This window comes from Centroberyx gerrardi, chromosome 4 (genome assembly GCF_048128805.1).
Source record: "Centroberyx gerrardi isolate f3 chromosome 4, fCenGer3.hap1.cur.20231027, whole genome shotgun sequence".
Classification (NCBI taxonomy): domain Eukaryota; kingdom Metazoa; phylum Chordata; class Actinopteri; order Beryciformes; family Berycidae; genus Centroberyx; species Centroberyx gerrardi.
The window spans coordinates 3,059,289-3,075,598 of NC_136000.1; the positions used below are offsets into that span (position 1 = coordinate 3,059,289).

The window sequence follows — 16,310 nt, forward strand, 5'->3', positions numbered from 1 at the left end:
GGAATTCATTTTATGGCTTCAAAAGCTATTGTTTAATAAAGAGGCATTTCAAGCCACCAAACATCATAAATTCTCAACTCAGCTGCCACTGAGTCTAATCATGCATTATCTCTCAGCAACCATTAAAGTTAATTAGCTCTTTTTGATAAACAGCTAAATAACTACTGAGTAATCAGAGTCTCCAGAAAAGAAACCGTGAGTCTCCTGCAGTGCGGCGCTGTACGTCATGTTGGCTGTTAATGAATTCACTTGCTGCTATTGACCTGTGATGTGCTGCCAGACACAAAACTATAGACAGCCACAACACAATGAATGAAAGTGTGAAAGCTGTTGTTGATTGTACTACACCAAATAATTGATCAAGTCTCAAAAGATAATTAAATATCAGATGTGAGCTGTTGTATCTCAGGGACAGCAGAGGCTGCTTCAGTTCAACGAGGCAGAGCTGCAGGACGATCAGGCCAATCAAAGAGGGGCGGAGCCTCGCTGCAGGACTACAAAACAGCTGCTTGATGGAAATGATTCCTTCAAACAAAGAGCAAAAACACACATGATCAGTATGACACTCTGCTTGAGAATAATTTTCTTTCTTTCTTGTGGCAGTTTAGCTGTAGCACAGGACTCTGCTGTTCAGCGTTCAGCAGCATCTTCCTATGAGAGATCTGGATCCTTCAGGTCTGACCAAGCTCAGCAGCCAGACCGACACGAGGCCCGGCTGCCGGCTCAGGAACCGGCCGGCCTTCAGGACAAACAGGCTTTTCAGCAGCCGCTGGCCTGGAGGTTTCCTGAGCTTCCGGCCGAAGAGCCCAGGTTTCCTCCGGAGTTCGAGCTGAAGCCTCCGGTCCCGGCCGACAGCGTGACGGTTCAGTGCGGGGAGAACTCGGTCCGGGTCGAGGCCAAGAAAGACCTGCTAGGTATCGGGAAACCCATCCTGCCGTCTGACATCACTCTGGGAGGCTGCGGGGCCACCGGGGAAGACGCTGAGGGCCAAGCTCTGATCTTTGAGTCTGAGCTGCATGGATGTGGCAGCCAGATGATGGTAACTCCTCTTAGGTGTTGAAACTGCTTTGGCACGGTGAAAACATAAATGGAAACCTTAAGAGATTAAATGTTGATCTATTATTTTACTGCACCATCACCTGCTCCACTGTGGGGGAAAGATTGTGTTGGTACCTTCTGTAAGGGGAAAAAACAATTGGTAGAAATGTATTTGTTTAGTAGGATCGGCCCCTTGAGGTGTCTCATCTCATTTCAAGTGGTTCCTATTGAAGAAATGTTGAAGATTGGCATTGATGTTAATAGTGACTTAATCCACACACACTCTTGAATGTGGCTTCCACTTTTTGCTAAAAGGCAGTGACATGAAACTATACATATTTGAGATGCTAAATATAAAGTTTCATATCTTTGTGTCCAGACAAGGTCAATGGTGTTCAGATTGGCCACTGTTAACATTAGAGGTAATCATTGGTTTCAGAGAGGAATGCTAACTATCTGCTGTATTGTGATGTGAAGAGTATGAGATGTATTTTATTAATCAAAGAGAAACTCGGGTGTCAAGAGTTCAGAAACACTCAGCAGCATGACAGATTAATTAAAATAAACTGACTTGTCATGGTCTATGTGTGTGTAAAATGTCAAAAGTCTTAACCTGAACTCCCTAACATCAGTTTTCTTGTCTCTAGATGTCTGAGGACTCGTTGATCTACGTCTTCACGCTGCACTACACGCCGAGCCTTCTGGGAAACAGTCCCATCGTCCGAACCAGAGAAGTGACGGTCAGTGTGGAGTGTCACTACCTGAGGTGAGGCGGCTGAAGGGTTAACGGTGTCCTTCCATCCACGATATCCATCTTATATACTGAGTCATGAAATTTTACTTTTCTTAGAGCGAGTGAAAAACCTCAATGGAGTGACATTTTCTGCGGTCTCAATACGTCTCATCTCTATTTTCTAACATCGTGGTTCACAATCCTGGCCTTCAGGAGCCAGTCTCTCTCTTTTTTTTTTTTTTTTTTTTTTTCTGGTAGTGATTACATTCAGCTGGTGTAATGAAGGCTGAATGAGACCTGAGACACCAGGTGAATGTAATTAACCAGCAGGTAGAGTAAAAAAAAAAAAAAACAGCAGGCTCCTTAGGACCAGTATAGAAGCCCATTTCCACCCGTGTGATGAAAGAAAAAAAAAAGATCCTGTAAGTCACTATAATGAGTTAGTATCTCAAAATAATGAGAAACTCTCTCAAAATAATGAGTTAGTATCTTTGAGATACTAACTCATTATTTTGAGATACTAACTCATTATTTTGAGATACTAACTCATTATTTTGAGAGAGTTTCTCATTATAATGACTCACAGGACCGTTTTTTTCATCACACTGGCGGAAATGGGCTTCCTTAGGACCAGGATTGACCAACCATTGTTTTAAAAGTTATATTTAGAAACTGCTCAAATATCTCCCTTATTTTTTTGTTTCTAGAAAATTCTTGAGTCAAGATGAATTTTATTGAAATGATTTTAGCCCACTGGCATATTTTCACTTGTTTCACAGAAAATATGTTTTATTGTCAATACAAGGTTAAATACACAAACAATTTTTGTTCTGTATCAGTTCATGTATTCATAGTATTCCCATGATGTCACATGCATTTCCTACTAATATGGCACTTAATAATACACACAGCTCGTTGGCTGTTTTCATTCATCATTATTTGATTATAATCACCTGTTGTTTTCCTACCAAGATGGCTGTATGGTGATGTAACGGATTACTATGAATAGTAACTGACCCACTCCACTCATAGCGCCCCCTAGCTTCAGCCCAAACTTCCTCTACCATTAACTGAAGATTACCTCATCCTCCTCCTGTTCCACACACTACAATATTCTTTCTATACTCATTTTGCCCAAACTGAATATTTCACAAGCTGCCACTTGTTCCTCTTGCAGTTGTCAGTCTCGTGGCTCTGGGGGCGGGGACGGGCTTGATGGCTGCATCTCCACCAAGTATTTCTCTGGTGAAGTAATCCCAATTCAGTGAGTGATTTCTCAGATTTTTGCAGCTGATGTGTTTTGTTTTCCAGAAAGCATGATGTCATCAGCGGGGCGGTGAACCCGACCTGGGTGCCCTACGACGCCAACAAGGCCTCGGAGGAAAACCTGCTCTTCTCCCTCAAACTTATGACAGGTGGGTGTTTTCTGTGGCCGCTTTGACTCAGGCCTTCAGGCTTCAAGCTGTGTTTTTAAACTAGAAGTCACTCACTAGAGCTCAAACCTCCACCAGCGCTGAGTAATTCACCAACTTGGCAAAGCTGCAACAAAACGTCACGTGAGACGGTTCACCACCAAAATCAAGAGAAGAGATGAATTCTTCCTCTGGGGATGAACAGAATCACATCAGCTCAGAGTCACACAGGGACAAGAGAACCTCACCGTACAAATGGACCGTGTGATACACATAATACACAATGAAATGTTGCCCTACATGGATCCATTCAGTCTCACTATGTGCATCCAGGCAGCATGGAGTCTGGCTGCAGACTCATGCAATGCTTTGGAAAACTGGCTGTGTTTACATGCACACAGTAATGCAACTATTGCCAATTCTGTTTTAAGACAACGGTGATTAACCTGTTTACATTTTTCTAGAAAGTGGCGTGTGGTTGAAGGTGTCTCCATGTTCTGACTGGTCTCTATTAATACCAGTAAAATCAGATTACTCAACACTTGTTCACACTGGTTCTCTTACTCTAATGGCACTATATTAATCAGTATGTTGTTCATGGTTCCTGCCTAGTCACGTAATTGTCTTAACTGCACCGCACTCATTTTTTGTATGTAAAGGAGTCCATGAACCGCTGGCATGTAAAGCAGGAAAATGTCTCGTTCTCTCTCTAACTTCTTGACCCAAACCTCTGATGTTTCCCCAGACGACTGGCAGTTTGCGCGGCCGTCCAGCCGGTTCCTCCTGGGCGACGTGATGAAGTTCGAGGCCTCGGTGGAACAGTTTCACCACGCGCCGCTGCAGGTGTTCGTGGACAGCTGTGTGGCCACTCTGATACCAAACCCCAACACCGTCCCAAGATACTCTTTCCTGGGGAACCATGGGTGAGTTCGGTGAACGTTTTTGTTTCTTTATTCACATAAAAATTTTAAAAGAAAAGGATACAATATGTAATTTGCAAGTGAATGTGAAGGAGAATTGCCTAAAAACCCTCCAGGGGCTTGAAATGTGACATTCTCCAGGCGGCATATTACAGAAAATAATTACAGCAATGTAAAATACACAATTTTAATGTATCTATAAATAAGTTTAGACATAGTAAAAAACGGAGACATAGTTCAGCATAGTACTTGACAACAAAGCATCCCATAACACCCATCTATTACACAAGTATAAAGAATCAGTCATAGTCATAAGACACACACACACCGAGAATACTCATTCATAATACATGCAAATATACACAAACACTATCATTAACAGACTAAGAGTAGACACTCATGTGATATGGCTTAGAGTTTCCATAAGACAAGAAAGATAAAGAATATACACACAAATAACTATATTCTGACAGGCAGCTCAAATCATTTTTTTTTTTTTTCACATGTCTGATATGAGTTGGATGTTTTATTATGAAGTCTGTCCAGGTAAAGCTACATGGAATCTGATCTTTTTCACATCAGATTCAAACCGCATTTGTAGGTTTGAAATGTGACAAAGCGTCTCTGAAAATGAAAGTGTTTTGTCACTCCCCACATGACGTTTGTTTTTCTCTGCTGTTCGTGTCGCAGTGTGATGTCAAACATGGAGGAGACATGAAAATGGAATAAGCAGCGGTCAAACTTCATGTTGCTAGCTTGTTGCATCCAGAGTTCTTGGGACAGAAAACGTGTTACCAGGCAACCAGTGTCATTATGATTATACTGCAAATGATTATATTGTCAACACAAATCTGATTTGGTCGCTTGTAAATTACAACTGTCTTTAAGATCAAATTTTTTTTTTTTTCTGTTTGAGATTAATTTTAAAAGCCGTTGGATTTTGGTTTTTTGTCAATTGCACAATGTTCTCCTTGTTCTGTATTTAATAGCTTGTATGTGCAGCTACACTAACATCCCCCCCTGCCTGTTGTTGTTGTTGCCATCGTCCTCAGCTGTCTTGTTGACAGCCAGCTGACCGGCTCCAGCTCTCACTTCCTGCCGCGCACGCAGGACGACAAGCTGCAGTTCCAGATCGAGGCGTTCAGGTTCCAGCAGGACCACAGCGGCTCGGTGAGCGCAGCGTCACAAACCTTTCACCGCTGACTTCTGCCTCTCAATGGCTGCGTTTACAAGTTTGCATGATCCTGTAGTGACGACTCTCTAATCTGGTTTGTGCCGTGTGGTTGAGAGTATTGGATAAAACAGGAGTCACCAACAACATGATGAGCAACTTCATCACACTTAAAGAAATGTGTTGAAGGTGTCTCCATGTTGTGACTGGTTTCTGTTAGTGCCAGGAAAATCACATCACTCAGTAGTTTCTCTAACTGATGACAACTGTAATCAGTTTGGTTCCTGCCTACCTCGCATTACTCACTAAACTGCGTTACAGTCACATTTTGTGCACATAAACATGCTCATTGTCATGTGTCTGGTCATTATTGAAGTGCTGAGCTTGGTTGTTTTTTAGCACTTGGAGCTCTGTGCATTTTTAGAAATTAAATACTCCAACTTTTAGCAGCAGAGCGCCACACAGTCTGATGCAGCATCAGCAGAGCCATGACCATCTGTTAGATAAAACGCAGTGAATCCCTCTTCAGATGGTAATTTTGATGCATTATTGCCTCAAACTTGCAGCAGTTTTCATGAGTTTCACCCCTCTGCAGATGTACATCACCTGTCACCTGAGAGCCGCGGTCGCTGTGCCTGTCAGCGCCACGAACAAGGCCTGCTCCTTCTCCTCCAATCGGTATGTAACACACTGCAGCGGCGATGGGTCACCAACTGCTTGCTTTGGCCTCACACACTGCTTTTTATTTAACTCTTAGCATGTGTTTTGGTGCTGAACTGCTACAAGGCCGCGGCACATTTTAGTGTCCATTTTTATTAATGTTTAGAGGAAAAAACTCCTCATTCACCCAGTTGGAAACTATTTTGGCGCTCAGAACCAGCAGAGTATAATGATCAAAGAGGGAAGATCTGCACACTGACAAAGGCTTTCATGCCCAAATGCCATTTTCATTTTAGGCGTGTAGCTGCCGCTCTTGTCCAGAGCTACAGTACAATAAGCTTGAAAATACGAAGTCACCAGTGTTGAAACTAATCCATATTGAGTACAGGCATCGCTGTTGAAAGGATGCTTGTGCTGTGCATAGTCTATAATCTGCAGTGACTAAAAATAGAACAGTATGCTAAAGGTTTGGAGGGGGTTGTCTGCATGATTGTAGTGAGTGATGTGAAACTGTTACCTTTTTTAAAACCTCTGTTAACACAAAGTGCTGCAGCTCAGTGTTGCTGCTGCTTCCTGGTCTGTGGATGTTCAGCCTCCAGCTGTTTGATGCTGGTTTGACTTCTACCGTACCGCCTGGAGTACGAGCGCACACTGGATTTCCCTTTCTGCAGGCTCTGAACACACACCAACAAACCAACACACAGAGCCAGTCTCTGATAGAGGAAACTCCTTATATAATGTGGAGAGGGAGAGAGCTTAAAGTCCCACTGAAACGGAAGTTAGAGCGTCTTTAGCTTCTGTACTGTGACGTATTTCCCAGTGAAACTGAATATTTGAGCGGTGTACAGTTACAAGAGGGATTTAAATCAAATCCTTCGCATTTGATTGGAGTGCTAAACAGTGGGCGGGGCTTAGAGTTTAGCGTGATATGGAGCTACAGAGGACTGTTGGCTCCACACACACCTCCCTCACCTGTTAGATCAGGAGGACGACAAGGTAGAGATGAATGAATTAGACCTCAGCGACATTGTTTTGGAAATGAAAACAAAGTTTTTGCCCACTGATATCCAAACACACATCTCTTCCTGTCTCTCTCCATACTGCTCTGTCAGCTACGACCCAGAAACGGTGAAGTTTGGTTTTATATGACCGGTGTGGCTAGCTAGAGGCTGAAGAATGATTGATGGGTGGATGTCATGATATTATTGGTTGAAATTGGTTGGTTCATGCTTACGTAAGCACACGGCATATTTTGTTTTACAGGAAGAAAACATGATTGGATTTTGATATAAGAATACAAAGAAATTTTTTTTTTTGGGGCATATATTGTTAAATAGGTGCACAATATGACCGGGGATGTGATCTAAAAGGGTTAAAATTGCATTTTTCATTTCATCTCGACTTTAAACATTTTGGGTTTGGACCTCATTTCTAAAACATGAAAAGTAATAAAAGGCGACGCTGCTGTCGCTGACAGGTGGAGTGAAGCCAGCGGGAGTCATCAGGTCTGTTCCTGCTGCGAGATGGACTGCGGGTCAGGGACAGGAAGCCAGTCCACCGGACCGGGTACGCATGAGAGTCCTCATCACATGCTTTCTGTCTCTAATGTCTAAAGCAGAGCTGCTGTCATGCATGTTGTTCTGTCTGCAGGTCAGTGGGAGCAGGAAACCTCCGTGGGACCAATCACAGTGAAGGAGCGGCCTCTTCGCTGAAGAAACCCAAAATGAAACGACTTGTCGGGACTGTAAGGATGGGTGGAGTTGGATTAATTAAAGATCATGTTGTGATATGACCTTGTGTCAATCGATTCATTGTTTTGTTTTATAGTTGTGGGCTTTTGATGGGTCTGATGGATCATGCTTGGTGTGATTACTGTTTTAGCTGAGAAACCTACTGTCTAAGTGAAGAGAGGCACTTTGAAGATTTCCTAAATGCAGTACAGTATATCCACTTTGGAAATATGCATAACTTGAGGTCATCATATAAAGGATCCTGCCTGAACAAGTGTTTTTGTTTTGCCAATCAAGAGTGTAAGTTACCTACGATTTCTTCAAAAATACTATATTTGGGATTTGAGCCCATACAGCAGAAGCTCTGTCACTTTTGCTGTTTTTAAAAAGATAACTCTTTCCATATTTTCAATTTCCTGTGAAATGGTGCATGTTATGGCAAAATGATAGATATTGCCACAAAGCTTTGTAGAAACCATGTATGGACAGAGCTGAACAAAATATCATTGGGTGCTTTGATATCTTACATGGGTTTGGCTAATATTGGCCAATCAAGTTTCCAGCAGGAGCGGCCCATCACCAAATTGACAAAACTCACTGATTGTGTCCAATCTTCACCAAACTTTGTACATGTTCAGTATAGGTTTTTTTTTTTAATTGACCAGTAGGGGGCATCACAAGTGTATCATCTGTTGACTAAAATTTGGGACACAGGCTCAAGGCACAACATTGGTAAAAACGTGAGGTTTGGTTGCATATGGGTGTGGTTATTTTTCATTCTGTTTCCACATAATGTTACATGACAGAACTGTTATTTAGCAACATAATAGATATTGTTGGCGGCTTGTCACCCAGGAAATATGAGCATGATTGTCCAGATGGTTGCTATAATCAAATGAAAAGCCGCTGCACATGTAACAGCTGAAATGCAGTCGGGGGCCTAATTAAAACTAAATGTCTGTTACTTCGATCGATAACTGACAGTTGGCATTAAGAGCCTGAAACTCTGCCTCTTGTCCAAAGACCGTGAGAGTCCCTGGCACACTCTGTGATACAAACCAAGCGCTCCTCCTTGTCGAACTCGAACACCAGCTCTAAAATAAAAGCCAGAGAGATCACACACTCAGTCTGTCAGTACAGATGAGCGGCAGCTGCTTTTACATTTCTGACCGTTCTGGTGCATCACTGCATCCTAATTACACATTTGTTTACATGTCATTCAGTATTTTCAGTGAGCTTGTGACTATTTTGTTTTCATTTTTAGTGGACAAGAAATGACTGGACCAACATTACAAAACAACCAATAGTAAAGAGGTCGGAGGTCACAGCACCCTGATAATACCCTGTGTGTATATATAGTGGTCATGTAAGAGAGAAGAGCTAGTTAAAGAGAAAGAACAGTCAAGAGAGGCAGAAGGTTTTTTTGGTGAGCCTACAGTGTTTATGATGTCCTTTGAGACCTGCATGTGATATAGAGCTATATAAATAAACTAACTTACATTTATTGATTTATTGGACTGAACTGATAATTTAACAACAGAGCTACAATACATGTTGTATGTTGTGCTCTGTGTTCTGTGCTGCTGGCCTTGCAGAGTAGATTTTGCTTGAACGTTGGCATCGCACTGCGTTCTGTTGTGTTCAGCCATGTTTATACAGATGAAAATAATGTGGAAGTCCCACTGCCGCCTGCATGCTGCTGCACTGCTGGACCGGTCCTAAAATAAACTGCCTGGAAATATCCAGTTTGCTCTTTTTCAACCGTTGGAAGTTAAAATGCACGGTGTGGTAAATAGCAAATAGCTGGTATAGACACATTAGAAGTTATACATTTTAAGATATATGAGATTCTACTGTATAACAGTGAAGAAGGAACTGTCTGCAGTATGCAAGATAGATGCAGGAGAGATGCGTGAATGTGTGTGTGTGTGTCTGTGTGTGTGTGTGTGTGTGTGTGTTTGGGGGGGGGTGTATGATGCTAGCAGGCAGACGCTCCCTAACTAACTGGTCAGCCTGTGTTTTCCTGCAGGTCGAAGGCTCAGTGAACTTCAGTTCATCTCAAATTGTCCTGAAAAAATCTATGAGCTGAGACAATGCAAATTACTTTATAGATCTCTGCACAATCGATAGGGAGCTACACAGAAAAGTAGCCGACGCCACACCATTACACTCATCTAGTTTAATTACAGAGATTATTCTGATCTAATGGGGAAAAGAAACTGAACACAAGATAAAGATAAAAAAAAAAAAAAAATCCTTTTCAAACTTTGTTCATCGCTCTTTCTGTAGTTCTGCTGAGGATTTCTGTAACAAAAAAAAAAAAACTCATCCAGCCAGTATCTTTACCATGTGAGAACTGACCAGAACAACCACAGTCTTGTACTGGTGCCCACTGAGCAGCTCCGTTATTAATCCCAGTGTTTTTTAATGAATCTCTTTACCGACAGCGGTGAGTCTTGCCATAAGGTTTATAACAGTATATAATGTAGTGGTTGTTTGTTGAGGATTAGCGGTTTTGTTCCTTTCCAGCTTCAGATGCAGCTAGCAGGACTCGTCTCCCTCCACTGACCGCATTCCACATCACAGTATTCATTTACTCCTTTATTGGACATAATTAAAGTGGAAAACGTCCAGGGAAGTATTTCCATTCTTCTCCACAACGGGCCCTTAAGCATCTTAAAGCCAACTCTTGATGAAAACTTGAAAAAAAATATTTTGAAAAGCTCTTTGAATAACTTTTGATTGACTGTAAATAGTTTGAAGACCTTTGAAGAGGTTTTGCATCTTTTTTTTGGGGAGGTTTTATTTTCACACGTTGGTTTAGATCATTATTTTAATATGACAGCACTGCAATTAATGGGATTTGCTTAACCTTTTTGAACCGAGCAGCGACTGCAGCGCACTGAAGTCATCAATCTCTCTGAGACAGTGAGCCTTTTATTGCCTTCATTAACCTGCACGGCTTCGCCTTCTCAAGTGTTCGCAAAAACCCATAAAGGAGCTTCGTCAAAACTGTTCATCTGGAAATTTAATGAGGACCAACAACTGTTGACAGCGCCGGCGAGCGCTCACGCTGCCCTTGGAGCTATTTTTCTCCTGTACTGTGTTTTGAGTTGATCTTTGCAGAACTTTGTGTTTTTTGGTCCAGGATGAGGAGGAAGAGGAAACTAAAAAGCTTTTCTCTGAAGTCATGAGACGAGCCGCTGATCCGCCGGCCGACTCACACCAAAGACTTCATCAGTTCGTCAGAGAGATAAAACCGCTCTGTTTCCTCCCCCCCCCCCCCCCCCCCCCCCCCCCCCCCCCCCTCGCCGGCTTGTCAGTCAAAGTCTCATTTACACGCCGGTAATTGGGCTGTGTGAGGGGCTTACTGCATGGCTGCCGCTCTCCTAATGAGAAATCCCATGCACTGCTGCCCTGTCAGCCTCTCCAGGGAACTCTGCAGTGTGTGTGTGTGTGTGTGTGTGTGTGTGTGTGTTGGTATGTGCGCACGTGCTAGTGTCAGTGCTTGCGTGTGCATATCCCTGGTGTGTGTGTATGTGCGCATATGTTATTGTGGGTGAGCACACCAAATATGTGAAAAATGTGTTTAGTGTGTGTGCATGTGTCTGTGGAGGTGTGTGTGTGTGTGTGTGTACATCTCCATTGTTAGTACCTGTGCGTCCACACACACTCCCCGCCTCACATCCAGACTTCCTTTCTTCTGCGCTTCTCTTCCTGTTCTGTCTCATTGGGCTGAATGATCAAATGCTTTTTTCAACATTTTGCATTTTTAATTTGAGGTTTTTATCTGCTGCTCTGATCGAACACCGCACCGCTCTTCATCTGATCTGATCATTCAGTTCCTAAATCAGCAACATTACAAGCAACCAATAGTAAGGACAAAGGTCACAGCAGCCTGACAACAGATGGATCAAATATTCCTGTGACCTCAGTATGATCATGGAGGAGAAGTTCAACAAATTCATCTTAAAACAGTTTTTGAAACTGTTTTGCCTCCGTTTGTGTCTGAGAAGCAACTTGAACCAAGAGCAGCAAAACAGCTACAGGAATCATCGCTGCAGGTCAGCTAGCTAACTACCGTATTTCCTCTAATAGTGGCCGGTAGTCAATTAAAAGCCGGGTCTCCGATAATGGCCGGGGGCGTGGTCGACACGAACAAATAAAGGCCGGCCCCAAATACAGGCCGGGGAAAAAAACAAAGGAAAAAACAACGGTGGATACCGGTAAACTCCTGGTGCCTGGCGGAAGTCTCTGGAGCGTGCCGTCGTCGATTACCGTAATTATCGTAATGCATTGCAGTAACAAAAAAACGGCTACCTAACGAACCTCAACAGAAGCAGATCAGAAAACAAGGAGGCTTCGTACTAAAATAGGAGCAAATATACTTATCAAACAGAGGGAATTAGAAATAAAGGCCTGTCTCTAATATAAGCCTGCTTCCAATAAAGGCCTGGTACCCTCTGCAGTTGAGGTAAATAAAGGCCCGGGCCAATATTAGAGGAAATACGGTAGTTCACTATATGACAAACACTCCATAGGGAATAGTGAGTGAGTGAACGAGGGAATCATTCTGAACACAGCTAATATTAGAAATTAGCTAATATTTTATAGAACTAATATCCCGTCTGGATGATAGAGAAGTGCTAGAGGAAGAAATGAGAGCCAGAGAGAAGAAACAGAAAAGGGATTTTTAATATGTTCAGTTCACCTGGAGGAGGAGGCCGGACGGACCAGAGCTCATATCAAGTCACTTCTGATCAGAGCAGCAGCTGAGTAAAATGTCAGAGTAGATCTGATTTCACCCTGACAAGACAACTTACTTTACTTTACTTACTTAGACATTTACTTACTTTACAGCAGTGCAGAATCACACAGAACAACAGGGAAATGATCCCTGCACATGTTTGTCAGTGTTGTTGAAGTAGAACTGTGGCTGTTTTCATCCTGGACTCTATTTCCACATCATTTTCCATCCAACCAATCCATTCTGACCAAAATCTGGTCAGTTGCTTCACTACAGACTAACAGACCAATGGACTCTGCTAAAATCAACCTCTAAAGCAGCCAAAGCATATTGCACCCTCACTCTATTTAATTTTCAGTTTATCCATGACCAGACAACTCTCATTATTTATTTTGCATTACTTTACAAAACCATAGGAGAGAGAAAGACCTGACTTAGATCGTTTTCAGTCTCATTACAGAGAAAATCATCTAGTCTCATATTCAACCTTCAAATCTTATTTTTCTGAAACCAAGAGAAACATTCTGCAGTGAGGAGAGATAACTCCACTTGTTTCCAATGCAGCTTCACTTGTTTCAGGAGTTTTCTAGAACAGAGTGTCAGTCTGTTGAAACCAGTCAGAATAAGGCAGATCACTGCACTGCTGTCAGGAAAATGACTCTTGATTCTACTAAATTCTTCAAACAAGTTGATTTGCATTGGAAACAAGTGAAATTATCAAACCTCACTGGCAGATTTCTTCACTTATTTTAAGAAAATTATGATTTTAGGATTTTAATAGACTAAACGACTTGTTGAGATGGAGATTTTTTTGCTATGTGGAGCGTCATCAGCCTGTTGGGACCAAGGTTATTATAGTTTTGCATTTTTCATTAGTTTTTATTTTTATTTCGTTTTGACTTTTTGTTTTCAATTTCAGTTTAGTTTTAATTAGTTTTTAAAGCGGGTTTGCTAGTTTAGTTTTTTAGTTTTAGTTTTTATTTTTTGAAAATGCTTAGTTTTAGTTTAGTTTTTATTAGTTTCAATGTTAGTTTTAGTCTTTTTTTGTAATATGGGGAGATTCAAAAAGGTAAAAAAAAATTTAAAAAAATAAAATTGGAAGATAGATTTCATATCCACCCAAAATACTAGGCTTATGTATGAAATAAATTGACAAAGACGAAAACTAAAGACATTTTCTCTATAATTTTAGTTTATTTTAGTTCGTTGTGTAAACACACAATACAGTTTCAGTTAGTTATCGTTTTTTTGTAAAGCCTTGTTTTTATTTTTATTTCAGTTAACAAAAATGTTTTTTCACACCTAGTTTTCATTATTTCGTTAGTTTTCGTTAACGATAATAACCTTGGTTGGGACGGACTGGAGATGTCAGAAGCAACTGACCAGATGATAAGACCACAGTGTGATGGATGAAGCTGTGGAAAGCGTCCAGGTGGAGCCTGGCTGCTGGTCTGCATGTCTGTTCCTGAGCTGCAGCTTCCTCTCAGCTCTTGTTGTGTTTGTGATTGTTTGCGCGGCCGCTGGCTCGGGGAAGAGCCAATTAAAACTGTAAACCACAGCCGTTCCACTCAAATACACAGTCATTAAAGGAGGACGTTCAAAGTCAACGGATGCAAGAGAAAAAGTACCGAGCTGTCAAATATCTGGCCGACTCACAGCCGAGAGTCTCACCGTCTCTTCCAGTAAACATCAGCCAGGACTTTCTGTCTCCTTCTTGGTCCTAATAATCTAATGGAAAGAAGTCGTTTCCAAAATGTTGCGCAGCAGATCCATCTGGGGGAAAAAGCATCATTACCTCAAATTCAGTTTTCAATGAACCATATGGAAATACTAGAAGGGCACTCGGAGAGCGCAGACCTCCGCCAAGGCCAAGGTTCATGCTATTATTGCTTGTTCGTGAGTCGGATCCGGATCCGCTCCAAAATGTAATGGGTTCTTCCTTGGCCCATGCTGCACCCTTCCACGAAGTTTAATGAAAATCGGGCCAGTGGTTTTTCCGTAATCCTGCTGACAAACAGACAAACAAATAAACAAACGACACCGAATACATAACCTCCTTGGCGGAGGTAATAATGCAGGGAAATGCCAGATATATCCATATATCATCACTGTTGTGTGAAAACCTCTTAATTCCAATTTTTGGTGATTTTCATGTTTTAACTTCAACTGAAGGATCACATGCTGTGTGCGTTGAGAAAATACTGTGACCCTTTAAAACGGAAAGTAATTTCCAAAATGTTCTAGGGAGAAAAATCATCATTACATGACATGAAGTTGATAATTCAATAACTCACATTGAAGCCTACTGTGTGGACATACTGTATCTGAAACACTTGATTAGATTTCTGTATCTCTAAAAGTATTTCTCTTAAATCACAGAGGATCCGGTCTGATATCACAGTAAACTGAGGGCCAAAGTATTCAAATCTACTGTAATCAAAACTGTGTTGTTTTAATTTTTGTTCAATCAATAATTTTAGAATTTTGTAAAACTTCTGAACAGATTTACATGAAACTCGGTGGACAGATCGGCTTTGGGCCACGAGGAACAACTGATTAGATTTTGGTGGTGATTTTTCACCATTAGAACATTATTGTTTTTTAGAACTAACTTATCTAACTAACAGAGATAGAGACTTGATTCCAAATCCAAACAGCTTGTTTACATGGTCAAGAAATCAGTTCAGCTGAACACTGAAGTGATAGCAGCGATGTGTTCAGGTGTAGCAGCAGGTTGGAGGACTGTTCAGCGTTGGCAGGTTCCTTCTGGTTTAGTAAGAGTCACTTTGTTCAAACTGTGGAATCGTCATTAGTGGAGGAGAGCAGGAAGGATGGAGGGACAGAAGAAGAAGTCTGCAGTCTGTCAGTAGTTTTAGGAGAAGAAGAACTCACTAACAGCTCTGAAAGCAAATAAAGCATCTCAATATTTGTCATTTTTTTTAATCCCTAAAGCTACTTTGCTCAAAACGAACACCTCCATCTTCATCAGACGATATTCACGCCATCGTTTTTTATCTTGCGAGTCCAGAAATGAGCAGAATCAAGATTACATTTCATGTTTCCTCCTCATGCTTCCCTTCATAAGCCACTTTAATGAACTCACTCCTCGCTTTTATCCTCCAGTCACAGGCCAGAAACTAATTTAAAGTTGCCATACCCCGCCCCCCCCCCCCCCCCCCAATCCCATCAGAGGCACCCGTTTTTACAATGTTTCTGTGAACACACACACACACACACACACACACACACACACACACAGCCATCACCACCTCCTGACTTTACCCAAATTATTTAATTTCCCCTACCTGTTAATTTTAGTAGCATTCTCCTCCATGCTGAGTTTTGACATCTGCTGGTTTGTCATCTTTATTTTTCTTCTATATTTTGTTTTTTTGAAGAAGTCTCTTGGGGTTTTTTTGTCTCATCTGCAGACTTTGTCTCTCCTTGTTTTCAGTTTTAATAATTTGTTTGCAGAAACCTTAAATAACCCCCTGCCTCCACAGTGAGATTTGACATTGTAGGTGTTCAGCTGATGTTATTGGATTGTTACGGGGATCGAACCTGTGACCTCTTGGTTACAGCACAGTCTCTCTAACCACTTGGCCACCCTGCTGCACCCCCCACCCCCCCCCACCCCCTCCCTCTTCTCCCACACACACACACACACACACACACACACACGGTCCCCCCTTATCGCCATTCACAATTCACAACCACAACGTTCCACCCCACTAATGTGTCAAATGCGAGAAATGAGACACTAAAACAGAGTAATGGAAATCAATGGCCGTTCAGAGCACACTGGGAGGAGGGGGGTAGCAGGGGGTGTGTGTGTGTGTGGGGGGGGGGGGGGGGGGGGTGCGTTCAACGCTCATTTGCCTAACAGATGCCCTCTTATC

The 16,310-nt window shown here is 42.0% G+C and overlaps 1 protein-coding gene across 1 annotated transcript; it reads left to right on the forward strand.

Moving 5' to 3' along the window:
* Positions 1 to 559: 559 nt before the first annotated feature.
* Positions 560 to 7,646, forward strand: LOC139918206 (zona pellucida sperm-binding protein 3-like). The gene is made up of 8 exons (XM_071907509.2): positions 560 to 1,039; positions 1,686 to 1,804; positions 3,083 to 3,186; positions 3,929 to 4,106; positions 5,156 to 5,273; positions 5,870 to 5,952; positions 7,412 to 7,500; positions 7,585 to 7,646. Exons 1-8 carry the CDS (start codon positions 560 to 562, stop codon positions 7,644 to 7,646), a joined length of 1,233 nt encoding a protein of 410 aa, XP_071763610.2.
* Positions 7,647 to 16,310: the final 8,664 nt, after the last annotated feature.

Coding starts and splice junctions, on each gene's coding strand:
- LOC139918206 (XM_071907509.2), top strand. CDS start 560: ATGACACTCTGCTTGAGAATAATTTTCTTTCTTTCTTGTGGCAGTTTA. Junction 1,040..1,685: donor GATGTGGCAGCCAGATGATG/GTAACTCCTCTT, acceptor TCTTGTCTCTAG/ATGTCTGAGGACTCGTTGAT. Junction 1,805..3,082: donor GTGGAGTGTCACTACCTGAG/GTGAGGCGGCTG, acceptor TTTGTTTTCCAG/AAAGCATGATGTCATCAGCG.